The sequence below is a fragment of the Epinephelus fuscoguttatus genome, linkage group LG23, assembly GCF_011397635.1.
Source record: "Epinephelus fuscoguttatus linkage group LG23, E.fuscoguttatus.final_Chr_v1".
Lineage (NCBI taxonomy): Eukaryota > Metazoa > Chordata > Actinopteri > Perciformes > Serranidae > Epinephelus > Epinephelus fuscoguttatus.
This window is the reverse complement of record NC_064774.1, coordinates 34,925,763-34,941,598: the sequence shown is the minus strand read 5'-3', so window position 1 is coordinate 34,941,598 and position 15,836 is coordinate 34,925,763. Positions and strand designations below refer to the sequence as shown.

Here is a 15,836-nt window from a genome sequence, read left to right as displayed (position 1 = left end):
AGTATATTTACATATGGACACATCCCCATCACTCAGATATCACCTGGTTAGACATTAAACAAACACTCTGTAGAGACACTCATATCTCAGATATCCCATTTCTCAGTTAATCCATCAAACACTATCCATGTTTCAATGCCATTACAATAGCTTCGGCTCTGACAGCCTGGTGGAAACTCCACAAAATCACAAATTCCACTCTGGCACATTCAAATTTCACCCCCATCTGGGACAACCCCAACTTCATAAGTAACAAAAAACATTCAATTTTCACACATGGGCAGAAAAGGGCATCACACATCTTAAACACATCTTCCATAGTAACACCCTGGTTTCATTTTCTTATTTTCGTCCAGGAGTACGGCATTGGGAGCAATCAATATCTGCAATATCTCCAACTTAAATCATCCGTTCAATCAAAGATAGATATCAAATTTGTAAACCTAACTCTCCCCTCTGCAACCGCAAGTTTAATCAACACCCCCTCCCCGAAAAAACTCCTGTCCAGAATATATAAAATAATACTGTCCTGTGACAAATCCATCTCCCTTCCATCAGACAAATGGGAACAAGACCTCTCGATTGCTCTCGATGCCAACTCCTGGACCCAAATCTGCACAAACATGTATTTCATGACAAAAAATTCCAACCAACTTATCCTGTATAAAATACTTAACAGAACTCACTACACTGGGAAAAAAATGTTTAGAATGGGTTTCACATCTGACATATGCACACACTGTTCACAAAATTGCTCTAATACGTATATTCATGCCACCTGGCACTGCACACCTATCAAAAACTTTTGGAAAGAGGCCACAGAATCACCATCCCACTTCATGGGCTGCCGCATTCCATTATCCCCATCACTCTGTCTACTAGGAGACTTATCAACATTCAGCCTGGACAAAACACACAATAGATTTCTCCTCGTAGCCCTAACTATTGCCAAGAAAACTATACTCATGAACTGGAAATCAAGAAACATCATCCATCTGGCTCTCTGGAAAAATTTACTCATGGACTACATCTCTCTGGAAAATCTCTCATCTCTTCACAATAACACAACAGATCCTCAGTCCTACAGGTCAGCCTTCATTGATTTCTTACTGAGTCAATTTCATCCATCTTGCCTGCCAGCCAATCACCAGTATCAACACTCACACATACAGTACATGATGTGATGTCATGAAAGGCTGAGAACTCTTCTCTGACCCCCCTCATGACATCACATCACATTGCATTTCATCAGATCATGCACACATGACCACACACATACACATGCGCACACACTAACACACATTCTTGCACACACACACGCACGCACGCACGCACGCACACACACACACTTAATAATTAAATGTACAGATGGGTCAGGGGATAAGAAATATTTATGTTTGTATGTATATGTGTATATATATGTCTACTTATTTTATTTATTATTACTATATTAATGAAATAATAAATTATATCTCTAACAACAGCAACAGTAAAAATATATTTATTATTATGAATTTTTTTTCCCTCTGTCTCTTTCCTCCCCCTCTCCATCTCTCTCTCTCCTTTCACCTTTGGGGATGGGCGTGCCGGTGGGTACGTGCTGGGCCCTGTGGCTCTAGGGCGGGTGGTGTGCTGGCGGGACGGGGAGCCCATAAGGGCAGGAAAGAAAAAAAAAGTGTTTGTGGTGTGGTGCTCTGTGGCGGCCAGGCTATGCCCCGGAGGCTCACTTCTCTGGGGTCTGGGAGCTATCTACCACTTCACCCTGTGGGACACGTGAGGCAGGCAGGCCCTCTCACTTGGGTTTGGGGGCTGCCCCCCCCAGAAGACCTATACATATACATTATATACATTACATGTATGTGTGTGTGTGTGTGTGTGTGTATATATATATATATATATATATATATATATATATATACATACACACACACATATATATATATATATATATACATACACTTTTTTTTAGTTCTAGTTTTTTATTATACCCCCCTCCCCTGTTTCTCTTTGTAATTTCCTTTTTCCTTAATCTCTCTCTCTCTCTCTATCTCTTTCTCTGACTATATTATTGACTATATTATTATATATATGACTATATTATTGTTGTTATTATAATTATTATTATTATTATTATCATTATTGTAATTATTACTGCTGTTGCTATTGTTATTATTATAAGTATCACTGGTAGTGGTATCAGACTATTCTTCCGTATTATCCTGACCCAACTGTTATTTTTATTTTCTGTTTATTTATTTACTTATTTATTTTTCACAGCACTTTTTTTGTGTGTGTCTTTATGTTCTTGTCTTATGTGTTTCTGGGACCCTTATTATGGGCACATGTTTGTTATTGTTGATTGTCATCATCTTGTTCCTGTACATTGTTTGTTTTTGCACAGAAAAAAAGTGTCATGTCATCCTTGGGGTGCTTATTTGTAGGATATCATACAAACCGTTGTATGTGCATTTTTGTGGGATAAGTTATGAACCACTGTATGAGGATATGTTGAACAAGCACAGGACTTGGACTCAGCAGACAAGTGTTTGTGTCCCGTGTGACAGTGTCAACAGTGAGTTATTTTGGTATGTCAGTTATTGGTCAGTTGTTACAGATATCAGTATAGTAAATATATATAGTAACATGACGCTATTGATGTGAGTCATGATGATGACGCCAAAGTCATTATAATGGCTTTGCTCTAGTGTCAAAATATGACAAGTTGGGGTGAGATCACGTTTTGTGCTAACTGAAAGATCTTACAGATCGACAACAGATCTGAAAGGATGTCAATAACAGCTTATACCTTGCAGGTACATTTCTTCTCCCTCTGCAAACATCTGCTCACAGCGGGCACAGCGGGCACATGTGGGATGGTAGTGTTTCTCTCCGGCCTGCAGAGGATTAAACAAGAACAGGTTATGACCATGTAGGACATGTCATTAGTTCTAGTGTCTTTAGGGGAATTGTTAAAGGGGTATTCAAGCAATTAAGTACTTCTCTTTTATAAAGTTGGGAGATTTACCAGAGACAGGTCAAAAAGAAAGGTCAGAGGAGAAGCAGAAGATTACCAGATAACCGGACATATAGTTTCTAGTAAAAAAAAACAGTGCCATACGCTTCCCATAATGTAACCGACTCAAAAACATGTTTTTGTTGGGCATTGCTATGGAAGAAATTACGAGACATAAGTACAGAAATTTTAATAGCCGCTGAATGCTTGAAATTTACACACCACAGAAGTAATAGCATTGAAATATTTTACTTTTAAAACCATGTATCTGAATTTATTGTTCTGAATTCGCCTCTTTGATACTGAAACTGCAAATCAGACTCCCCACAGTAAAATCTGATTGGTAGTGGAATGTCTCTTTAAAACTGAAAAGAAACAACAATGGCAGTTATATGCTTTAAAATCAGCTTTAGAAAGACATTTCCAATGGGGAAAAAAATAAAAAACTTTAGGAAATACATAAAGATTTGTACTTCCTATCTCATCATTAGGAATTGAAGTCATAAATTTGACTTAAAAAGAAACAAATTTTACTTACCATCTCAGAATTTTGACTTAAAAGCACAGTTTGTGTGTGTCTGTACTGTATACACACAGAAACTTACTGTGTGTCTGAAGGCACACTTAAATAAAAAAAAATCATAATTACCTTATTAAAAATACTGATACTGATAATCTGTTCCCAAAGTGTAGCTGAGCTAACTGGAATTCAGAGTCCAATTAGCATCTCTTGATTCAAATGCCACCAGCTACAAATAACAAAAAAGGGTGTATGTTATATAGCCACAAGGTGGAGTACTTGTGTTGAGTAAGTAGCGCAGTTAGTGTGACTGTATATCAGTATCAGAGTCTTCTTACCAACAGCATGAAACTTAAAGGTATTTGATTCAAATAATGTAAATAAAAAAGTACAGAGAAAGGTGCAGGAATAATGTGGGTGTGAAAACATTCCAATCAACTTGACTTTTCTCGAACAACTTATATACTTGTGACTGATCAATATTCATCAATAGTGAAAGGGGGAAAAAATCCAAGGTACTTATACTAAACAATAATGGTTTAATTGCTTCATGTTAAGGGTGAAATTGTCCTTTAACACTTCAACTTAAACTGTCAAAAACTTCCTACAAACTGCCTAATAAGCCTAAACAATGAGTAGGAGTGTCAGACCAGTTTTAATAACCTGTGTGTTTAGTAAGGAGTTTATACTATATGACAGTGCTGTGCACAGACGTTTTGCAGAGCAGGTGCTCAAGTGGAAAAAAGGGCATCTCTTCCATGATTTGTTTTTGCATGTGCAAACAAAGAAAACAAACAATTGTCCACAAACAAAGTGCACACTGCCAGCAGGCTTCTATCTGCCAGCACCTGAGGCCTAAATACATACAGTACATTTGTACACAGTAATGAGCAGGGAAATGTCTGTCAAGCTTACATATGAGGTGTCTCAAGATCTATAGATCTATATATATATACACCAAGCAGCTGCTACACATTCAGATTCTACATTTATTTATAACAGACCACAACAAAGAAAGCAATGCCACATTGTGCACGTTAGTGGTCTATAAAGTAAATAATCATCACAATTAACAAATCTTCCCATAAAATTGAAAATTATTATTCTCTGAATAAATAAAATAAACCAACCAACCTACCCTCCAAACTACAAACTAGGCCTGTGTTCAGTACCAACAATCAAGTTGGGTTTTCCTCTCCTCTCTTCATTTTTTTCTTCTCTTCTTTCTTTTCTAAATGGTCCTAATTATTATAATTATTTTCTAAATAAGCTTTAAATATTCATAAAGAATCCCAGAGAACAGACACATGCACTGCGCGCTCCTCCTCTCCTCCTCTGAACTCTTTACACACTGCAGCCCCTGCATGTCATATATGTTTCATTATCAGTAGTCTGAGTGGGCGGAAGTTCGCTGCATAGATCAGCCTCTCACTGGGCAGAATGAGCCACCCGCTGAAGTCCTGCCCTACCACCTCCGGTTGTGTAGCAGTTGCTGTGGCACCGCCAAGAATGATTGTGATTGGTTGAAAGAAATAAAAAAAGCCGGGGTGTTTTTTTTCCTCCAATCTTAAAGTGAGAGTCGGCACAGCCAGACCTTTCTTTTCTTGAGAAAGGTCTGTTGAGCGAGACTACATTACTACAAATTACTACATTACATTACTCAATCTACCAGAGAGATGGAGGGGGATGGTGTGGTTTTATGCCAGTGTAGCTTTATTGTTGTTAAAGGGATAGTTCGGGTTTTTGGACATGAAGTTGCGTGAAATGCTGACCATCTGTAGCTCTGATGTGACAGTGTCACTATTGTCAACGAGCCTCCTGCTCTGAGAAATGGCCCGTAGCTTACTGGAGAAAAAGTAGTTCTGAAGATATACGGGGGACACATAACCAAAAGATTTTAAGCTACAAAAAAGTATGCATGTGTTTTGTTAGACTATTTCAATAATTTTAAAACATCCCCGCATTACGTCAGACCTTGCTATCAATTGGGACAATTTTCTGGCCAGTATCACTCCGCCGTGCAGGCCTGCAAGACAGCACGCCAACAGAAATCAATCAGACAGTTCATCACCATGCCGTGCAGGTGCACAGGATAGCTACGGCTAACGAAAACTTCATCGGCTGTTTCCAACAGAGAACCAGTTTAATTTCACAAATGAGACAAAGAATGCTGAGGCTTAGGGCAAACACTGTCGTTACCTGGCTGAGTTGGGCTGTGTCCAAAACGCTGCTGGCAGTGAGTTGGGAACTGTTTTAGTTGAATTTTCCTGAGGTCTGTTCAGATTTGGTTGGAGTGTCCTTGGGTTTCTCTGGATTGAGTTACTTTATCTTTTTGGACTCATGAAGACCTATATAACTTGGAGGAACCATCAAAGCAGTAAAGCATTTTTAACCACGGTAGTAGTTGTTGCAGCTGAGCTGAGCTATTGCTTTTCTTGACCAGACTTTCAAATCTTGTCCAAGGACTGAAACTAGCACAAATTTAGTCACAAGCTAGATATTCTTCCCCAAACCACCTCCTTTTTAACAGTTCATTCAGTCTGTTGGGCTATTCCAATACCATTTTGGTGCCTTATTCTGTCTTGTATTGACTTATGACAACAAAAACCATCATTGGAATTAAGTAAAATGATCTCATTCAGTTGGCAGATTTTCTTGTTTAAAATGCATATGATTGATGAACTAAAGGACTCACAATGGATATGTTTTGCAAATAAGTTGTTCACTTTTTCTTCCTGCAAAACAGTCATCTGACGTCTGCCTTCCAAGGGCATCCCATCTTGCTTCAACAGTGGCCTGATTACACACAGTCCCTCTAAGGTCCTTCCACTTTGCTGTGTCATCTCAATATGGAACAGTCCCAGAAAACAGGACGTTGACACCCTATTTATTGAATAACACCCTGCTTAGTGCTTATCTGGACAAAATGAACAGCAGATGGTGGGAGGAAGCAATCAGAGACACGCAGAACTGACCATTGAGCAGGGAGATTCCAGGGCCAGGTATTGCTGGGAGAAAAACAAAGGTCATGTTCTTGAAAACTGGCAGCATGTTGTGAAGGCAATGCCAAAAGCTCATATCTTGACATAACTGTAACTCGTATGATAGACAAAGACCTAGAGAAAAGAGGAAGTTGACGGAGAAACAAAAAAAGAGATAAAAGAACAGAACTATATTGAAATTCATACATGGAGAGTATGAGAGGGCCGGAAAAGAGATAGCATTGCAGTTAAATCCTTCCCTTTCCAGAATCCAAGAATGCATGAAGGGAAAATAATCATATCCTGAGGGACTGATAAGTCAATGAAGAGGAGGGGTTAAGGATGGTTTCGAGGGGGGATGAATTTAAAGCTTATCATTGGATGTGGTATTTAGGAATGGAAACTGTGGCTGATCAGCTGTAGCTGGTTGAAGTTTGTGGCTGAGACTCCTGCAGAGTTAAGGGTTTTTGAAGCAGCTGTGGTAAAGAGCTGGGAGAGATACTTGAAACCAAGTGGTGAAAGGGCAGGTGAGGTTGCACTGTGCTGCCAAGCTTTCTCCCCCTCTTTATTTAACCAATTACATACAGACCATCTTCTCACTCAAAATGGCCCGTCTTCTAATGCGATTTTGGTGATCTGGGCTTGGCTACACACACACACACACACACACACACAGAATATCTGTGATGCCTTCATCAACAAGGCCAGTCTTTCATCAAATCAAGTGAACCTACATCAAATTCTATTTGGACATTTTCTAATTTGAAACAAAATACATAATTTCCCTATTATCTGATTCACTGGCTAACCCAACACAACAGAAATTAAATCCACATCCAGTTCAAGCGTTTATAGTGCATGGTACATGTACTGTTAAGCCCTGTTTCCACCAAACACTTTCGGTACGATACCTTTGGGACCAAAAGTAACCCTTCAGACATGGTACCTAGAGCCTAGATCCATTTAGCATTTCCTGCCAGTATTTTTAAATTTGGGCAGGGTTGTTGTCACTTACTGTACTGTTAATGGAAGTCTGCACCTCATTTATCGTCATGTCCACAGAACAAGGTTGTACACCTTCTTTTCGGAACAAAACAGAACAGGCTGTAGTAAGAGTCTCTCTCCATGGGATATTTGAAAATAGCAGGTTTGTGCATTTAGTCCTTCTTAGGCAAGTGCAGGGGTTTTGTGTTGCTGTAGCCCACAGGAACGACACTCTGCAAAACTATTTTCCCCCTCCAAGTGAGGATTAGAATATATGCAGTTCACATAATCCTGTTGAAATTAATATTTAGTTTTAAACACATGAAGATGTACTTATTAATTGCTGAATTGTTAGTTTGCCCAATTAATCTGCGCCTATCGGCTTTTTTCCTTTCTATTTTTTTTTTACTTTTCTAAACTATTGTTTTTGGAGGAAACTGCCTCAGATAGTGCAGCCTCCACCCGTCATGCAGGGATGTACATCACCAACCAGAGCTCAAGGGTTGCATTAAATGGAGCAAAAAGGAGCTCATCAGTGGGTACAGCTCCCGAGAAAGCAGCTACCGTCTGCTGTGTAAGTCTACGTGTATTTACATCAAGTTTTTGGCTAGACTACAGCAGCATGGTCAGCACTGTGAATATGAAGTGACTTTGTGACAATCAATTGCTGCCATTTCCCATTTGAAAATAAAAGTCCTAGTTTCAAATTAAAAGTCCCCTAACATTTCATAGACGGTTCAGCCATATAATAGGTTTTGACTTTTTTATATTTCATAAATCATAGAGAAAGTATTTTGATAGCATTTTAGATTTTTTCTTAAGTATTTGGTTACAAAATCCATTTAAATGTGTTTTCAGCACTGTGAAATACCAGTTACAAAACACTCAAAAGTAATTGAATAACATATAACAAGTAACACAAATGTTGCTCACCTCTGATCACTGTTTTACATGAAGGTGCCATACAGAAAGTCAATGTCATGTCATTGTGTACTTGAGAACCTCAGAATGACACATAGATGCATACATATAAATCACCCTCTCACCCTCTTAGGGTGATATTCAGAATCATCCTCAAGCTTGGGTCCTCTACCAGAGGCCTGGGAGTTTGAGGGTTCTGTGCAGTATCTTAGCTGTTCCTAGGGCTGCACACTTCTGGACTGAGGCTTCAGATGTTGTTCTTGGAATCTGCCGGAGCCACTGCCCCAGTTTGGGGGTCACTGCCCCTAGTGCTCCCACTACCATGGGGACCACATCAACTTTGACCTTCCACATCTGTTCCAGCTGTTCTTTCAACCCTTGATACTTCTCTGCCTTTTCGTGTTCTATCTTTCTGATGTTTGCTATTGGCTGGTATCGCCACATCTACAACCACTGCCCTCTCCTGGTGTTGGTCATCCACCACTATGTCTGGTTGGTTAACCAGCAGCTGTTTGTCAGTCTGGAAGCTTAAGTCCCACAGGATCTTAGCCCTGTTGTTCTCAACCACCTTAGGTGGTGTGTCCCATCGGGATTTGGGTACTTCGAGTCCATACTGGGTACAGATGTTCCTGTACACTATCCCAGCCACTTGCTTGTGCCTCTCCATGTATGCTAATCCTGCTTGCATCTTACACCCTGCCACTATGTGCTGGACCGTCTCAGGGGCATCTTTGCATAGCCTGCACCTTGGGTCTAATCTGCTGTGGTAGACCCTGGCCTCTATGGCCCTTGTGCTTAGGGCCTGTTCTTGTGTTGCAATGATTAGTACTTCCATGCTATCTGTCAATCCAGCATTCTCCAGCCACTGGTAGGTTTTCTTGATATCAGCCACTTCTATCTGATGGTGGTATGCACGGTGTAGGGGCTTGTCCCTCCATGTTGTTTGCTCCTCCACCTCTTTGGTCTCATCAGGTTTCTGTTGTCTGAGGCATTCACTTAGCAGCTCATCCTTTGGGGCCATCCTCTTGATGTATTCCTGGATTTTGGATGTTTCATCCTGGATAGTGGCTCTGATGCTCACTAGTCCTCGGCCTCTTTCCACCTGGTGTATAGCCTCATGTTGCTGGACTTGGGGTGGAACCCTCCATGCATGGTGAGGAGCTTTCTTGTCTTGATATCTGTGGCTTCTATCTCCTCCTTTGGCCAGCTTATGATCCCAGCTAGGTATCTGATGGCTGTCAGTATGTACATGTTGATGGCTCGGACCTTGCTCTGACCATTCAGTTGACTTCTCAGGACTTGCCTTACACTCTGGAGGTATTTGGTTGTTGTCGACTTTCTTGCGGCCTCCTCGTGATTTCCATTAGCCTGCGGGATCCCAAGGTACTTATAGCTGTCCTGGATATCTCCTGTGTTGCCCTCTGATAGGTCAACTTTTTCTGTTCTGATCATTTTGCCTCTCTTTGATACCATCCAACCACACTTGTCTAATCTGAATGACATCCCTATGTCCTTGCTGTAGATCCTGGTGGTGTGGATCAGTGAGTCAATTTCTCGTTCATTCTTGGCATACAGCTTGATGTCATCCATGTAGAGCAGGTGGCTGATTGTTACCCCACCAGTTAGGGCTTACATGGATGACATGACACTTGGGACCACAACAATGCCATGTACAAAGAGGCTACTAGAGAAGGTAAATAAGAACCTCAAGTGGGCCAGCATGAAGATCAAGCCTAGTAAATCTAGAAGCATCTCGATATGTAGAGGGAAGTTAAGTGATAGGAAGTTTGTCATAGATGATGAGGACATCCCAACAGTTAGGGAGTCAGTAAAGAGCTTAGGTAGGTGGCACAATGTAGAGTTGAATGATAAGGAACAGGTGGTGAAATTTAGAAAAGATGTGGCTGAAGGACTGGATAGAATAGATAAATCAGAACTTCCAGGAAAGTTGAAGTTGTGGTGTTTACAATTTGGGCTGTATCCTAGGTTAATGTGGCCATTGTCAGTTAATGAAATTCCAATATCCATTGTGGAGAGAATTGAAAGGTCGGTTAGCTCCTATATTAGGAAGTGGTTGGGCGCTCCTAGGTGCCTAAGTAGTGTTGTATTGTATGGAAAAGGGATACTTCAGCTGCCAGTATCTAATTTAACAGAGGAATTTAAATGTACCAAGGTCAGGACAGAGCTCTTGTTATCTGGGAGTAAGGACGTGGTAGTTAGGAGTGTGGTTCCAAATCCAACCAAGGGGAGAAAGTGGAACCCAAGGTCGGCAGTTCAGGAGGCAGAGGCAGCTCTTAGACATACAGAGATTGTAGGTAATGTTCAGTTTGGCCGGGGAGGCCTGGGGCTTGGCTCAGGCAAACTGGTATGGAATACAGTAGGTCTCAAAGATAAAAGAAAGCTGGTTGTGGAACAGATACATAGACAGGAAGAGATAGTAAGGGGTGCAAAGGTAGTGGCCCAGGCTAAACAGGGACAGTGGTTGAATTGGGAAAGTGTAGAGAAGATGAAGCTTAGTTGGAGGGACCTGTGGAGTATGGAGGAGAATCGTATTAGATTCCTGGTAGGGGCTACATACGATCTGTTACCAACCCCCCAGAACCTAAAACTGTGGGTAAATGAGGACCCATCGTGCCCATTGTGTTCAGGTACCGCAACCTTAAAGCATATTTTGTCAGGCTGTAAAGTTAGCTTGTCACAAGGCCGATATACATGGCGACATAACCAGGTGTTGAAATGTTTAGCTGCAGGAATTGAAGGGAAACGAAGACAGGTGAATTCAGAAGGTATTAAGGATAGCAGTTTAGCAATTCAGTTTGTCCGTGAGGGAGAGAAATACAGAAGGGATAAGATAGTAAGGAGACAAGGGTGTGGCCGCCTAGAAGGTGCTTGTGATTGGGAAATGCAAGCAGATTTAGAGGGAAAGCTTGTTGTTCCCCAGGAAATAGTTTGTACCAAGCAGAGGCCTGACATAGTGTTGTGGTCATTGAGTCAACGGATAGTTTATTTCATTGAGCTGACAGTTCCTTGGGAAGACTCAGTGGAAGAAGCCTATGAAAGAAAAAAGCTTAGATATGCAGACTTAGGAGCAGAAGCTGAGCAGCGAGGATGGAAAACTAGGATTTGTCCAGTGGAAGTGGGGTCCCTTTTGTTTGAGACCATGCTGCAAGGTGAGTGTGTTTGCTGATCCTGTAAGTTTATTTATCTCCTTTAACTTTAGCTCATATTGGAGTTATGCTATGTAGCGTGTGAAATACAGTATGGTGAATGTGCTAGGAAAGGTAGTATCAGCATTGCTTCTACCTGGAGCTCACATGTACGGAGCCTGGGTTTGGTTGAAGGTGGCGGTACTGTTTGGGCTGAGAAAGCCATGTGTAAGTAAGGTAAAGGAGGTTATTGGGTTGGTGTGGGGAGCAGTGAGACCTGGCATTAGGGGAGTGTCTCTGGGACGCCAGAGATCACTGTCTAGCCTCCTGGAGGTGTCGTGGGACCAACTAGATGAAACACCGGTGAAAGGAGGTTCCCACCTGATGTCCCTAAAGACATGTTAGTTATCACTGCTCACTGGTCTATATAGTATAGTTAAGCCTTGCCATAATAGCTCATCATAGGGCTTAGGAGGTTATTCACTGAGTGCCGATTCTTTTCTAGAGCACAAACTTCTTGTGTTTATTTGAATTGAATGGAATCGGTATCCATAGCCAGTCTTCTTGATGATCTTACTGAGACTCATCTGACTCATCTTTGACTCTTTTTCCTGGACGTCTGCCATTGAGATGGTTACTGTTTCAAGTTTCAAGTGCCTCAGGAATGGAGAGCTTGTTGTATTTCCTTGGTACCCCTTTATTCACCATGTTCCCTCTGTGTAGCTTTACTAGTTGTAGCTCTACTAGTTGGCTAACTTCTCTCCATGTTGCCTTTATTTTATGTCTCTTCCATGGAGAGTACTGTATGGTGGTACTTGTAGGGATAGTATTTAGTGCAGCATTCACATCTTCTAGCAGATCATCTGAAGGCTCCCTTTACATTGAGGCAGTTTGTATCTACTGGGGCTTGGTACCCAATCTCGGATTGTGGCGGTGATGATGACATCCCCCCTGCCGACCTGTTGTCCTGGCTCCCCCCTTTGCCATAACATTGTTGAAATATTTCATTGCGGATGTTTCTTAGTCTTGATTGTGGGTTTGGAAGTATTCATAGGTCTCTCTGCATATATCCCCTCTCTAGAATTGCTTGTATAGTAGCATTCCATCAATGTCCATGTATGTCTTGTTCCAGTAACCCATTTCTCATCAGATTGCCATGGTTCCCTAGCAACTGACGCAGACCATGTTGACCTGGGTGGTCTTTGCTAAGCTTGTTCTTCGATTTCTTGGTACTTTTTGCTGATGTAAACCACTGAGCTCTGCACTCCACCTTTTGGTGAGCACACCTCATGTGCTGATACAGTGTAGTGGGCCCTCGCAGCAAATCCAAGAAAAGAGACATCACAGCACCCACTTACACTCCTTGACTGACAGGTGATTTCTTCATAAATAAATGCCACAGCAATGAGCCGCTGAGCAGCAAAGATGTAGACACAAAGTTTCAATTGAACCTCCTCCACTGCTGCTAGCTCCAGTTATTGACTCCATATGTCCACACAAAGTACGCTCTTTGATCTCAACCAAATGTCATGACATTTTGAAAGCCCAGTGTCTGTTACTGTTCCAAGTTGCAGCCCAGCACAGGAGGAGTGGCTTCAAATGGCTTCTATACTAATACACTGAGACAATTCTGTGTGCTGGCATTTGATTTCAAAAAAAGGATACCAAAGAGCTCAATCTCTATTTCAGTTCTTCTAGTTTTTGTACAGTGTTATCAAAATTAGTGCTGCACGATTAATCCAATCGTAATCGCAATTGCGATGTCAGGCTGTGCAATTACATAACCGCATAAAGGCTGCGATTTGCGATTTAATGTAGGCTAAATAAATGTTAACGTATGTACCTGTGAACGTGACTGCCTCTCCTGTAGTGTGTGGAGTTTGTTGTTGACATCACACCCACAAGCTATCCTGGTGCGTGCAGCCGGCGTGCAGCAGTGACCAACACAGACGATGAAGAAGAGCATGAGCACAACCATGAACAGGCTGAGTTGGTGGCGGAAAAAACGTCTGTTACATAGCAATACTTTGGATTCAGGTACGGTGACGTTTAACAGAAAGACATGCTGTTAAAGTGTAAAAGTTAAAGTCGCCACGTCCCGCGGCAACACGACCAATCTATATCAGCACTTGAGATGGGACGTGGCAACTTTAACTTTTAAACTTTTACACAGCACGTCTTTCTGTCCAACGTTGCCATACCTGAAAGACGTGCTGTGTAAAAGTTTTAAAATTAAAGTCGCCACGTCCCGCGGCAACACGACCTATCTATAACAACACTTGAGACAACACAGAGAAAAGTAGGAAGAGTGCACGCGAGAGAAAGCCGAGCCGTGTAACGTTAAAGACAAAGAGACAACTGAAAGCCGCCAGAGCCTCATAAAACAACCATCCACAGTTAAGCAAACATTTGTAAGTGTCACAGGGAAATCATGGACTCCGTAACAAATGAAAAATTGAGCGATTTTGCTCGGGTTTGGCCCACTTGACATGCTGCTGTGTTGTGCTATGGCGCAGGAATTTGTCATTTACGTGACAATGCCTGAACGCAACACAGGCTCCATGCTGCACTGCTGTGTTGGACTGTGCTCAGTCTGTTGATGGTCACTGACAAAAAGACTCATGATACCATTTATTTATTATATTTTATTGTAATTAAATTGTAATCGCAATTGCAAATCGCGATATTGTCCACCATAATCGCAATCGCACATTTTTATCAAATCATGCAGCACTAATCAAAATGAAAACTTCATGAATGATTATCTTCTTGCAATCTTTGCAACTGTTTGCTGGCTAGCATATGTTCTGCTAGCACGGAATGCATGCTGGCTATTGAAAAACCCATACATTTTGAGCATAATTCACTCGCTAGCTTTGTGAGCTAATTTAGTATTATAACACACTACCAATAATATCACTTCACTTCAGTCATGACTAAAGTGAAAAGGTACTGTTAGCATTAATACGTCATTCTGCACATAAATTATAATTGAAAAAAATATTAATATTTTGCTTCAAAACTGTCAAACACCCTGGCAGATTAGGTCACTCCCAATGTTTGCTCCATGGCTACTGCAATTTAATTAAGTATTAAAAAGATAGTTCCGGTCCTTGATTATGACTAGCTTATTCACATTTTTAGACATTGTAAAATACTGTATTAATACACAGCTGTGTCCACATTATAATTTCAGTATTACTGCACCTGTTAATCACCTACTGTCATATGGGATGCAGCACTAAAGCAATTGCCAAATTAAGCCCAAATCATTTATCATCCGCCAGACGGTCAAAAATATGCTGTGATTCATATAGAATTCTGCAGTTTTGGCCAAAGCCATGCTCTAATCAGTTCATAATTGAGTCCAACTGGACATTTGTGCCAAATTAACAGAAATTTCCTCAAGGTGTTCTTGATAAAACACATTCACATGAATGAGAGAGACGAGAACCCAGTGGCCTTTGACCTGTGAGCACTAAAATCTAATCGGTTCATCCTTGAATTCAACCGGGCCTTTGTGCCAAATTTTAAGAAATTCTTTGAAGGCATTCTGGAGATATTGTTTTCAGAAAAAGGGACAGAGCAGAAAAACAACACAAACACATAATGTCTCCAGCCATGGCTACTGCTGACACAGAGGCATAAAAACCACAAAGATGCTGGCAAAAACAAACAAAGAAAGCCTGCAGGGATTTATGTTTGAGCAGCCAAGGAACCCACTGTGTCCTAAGGCTGTGCAATTAATCGTCTGGTGATCGTGATTTCCATTTTGAGGTCAAACGATGTCAAATCGAGGGTAAACGATTTTTGGTCACGGACACCTAGAGGTGTTATTTTGTCTTCTATGGAAGCCATGCATGCACAATACCGCCCCCTCCCCTCCTCTCCTCTATTCACTCCACGAGCCAGTCAAGTAGGTGAACCATGAATAATGTGAGGGGCAGGTGATCAAAAGCAGATTTCAAAAGCAGTGTGTGGAAAATGGCAGAAGGAGAGCGAGAGAGGTTGGTCTGTGTGTGTGTGTGTGTGTGTGTGTGTGTGTGTGTGTGTGTGTGTGTGTGTGTGTGTGCGCGCGTGCGCACGCGCAGTGGGGCCGAACTCCACCGTGCGTGATACAGAGAGCAGAGGAGAATTGTAAACGCGCGACCATAATCGAGCAGCCCTACCGTGTCCTGTAGCTTCACTGGAGAAATGCCGCCTAATCTCCCGACCTTTTTAACTCCATTCAAAGTGCACAAACTACACCAACATCTATGTTAATGATGTAA

At 41.5% G+C, this 15,836-nt stretch overlaps 1 protein-coding gene across 3 annotated transcripts in view; it reads right to left on the bottom strand.

Annotated features, from left to right (window-relative positions):
• Positions 1–15,836, bottom strand: part of ablim2 (actin binding LIM protein family, member 2) — a 247,952-nt gene that overhangs the window by 79,596 nt on the left and 152,520 nt on the right. For all 3 annotated transcript variants that reach the window (XM_049568831.1, XM_049568830.1, XM_049568829.1), the window contains one exon: positions 2,807–2,894. In XM_049568831.1, the coding sequence (XP_049424788.1) occupies positions 2,807–2,894 (88 nt within the window). The remainder of the gene's footprint in view (positions 1–2,806; positions 2,895–15,836) is intronic.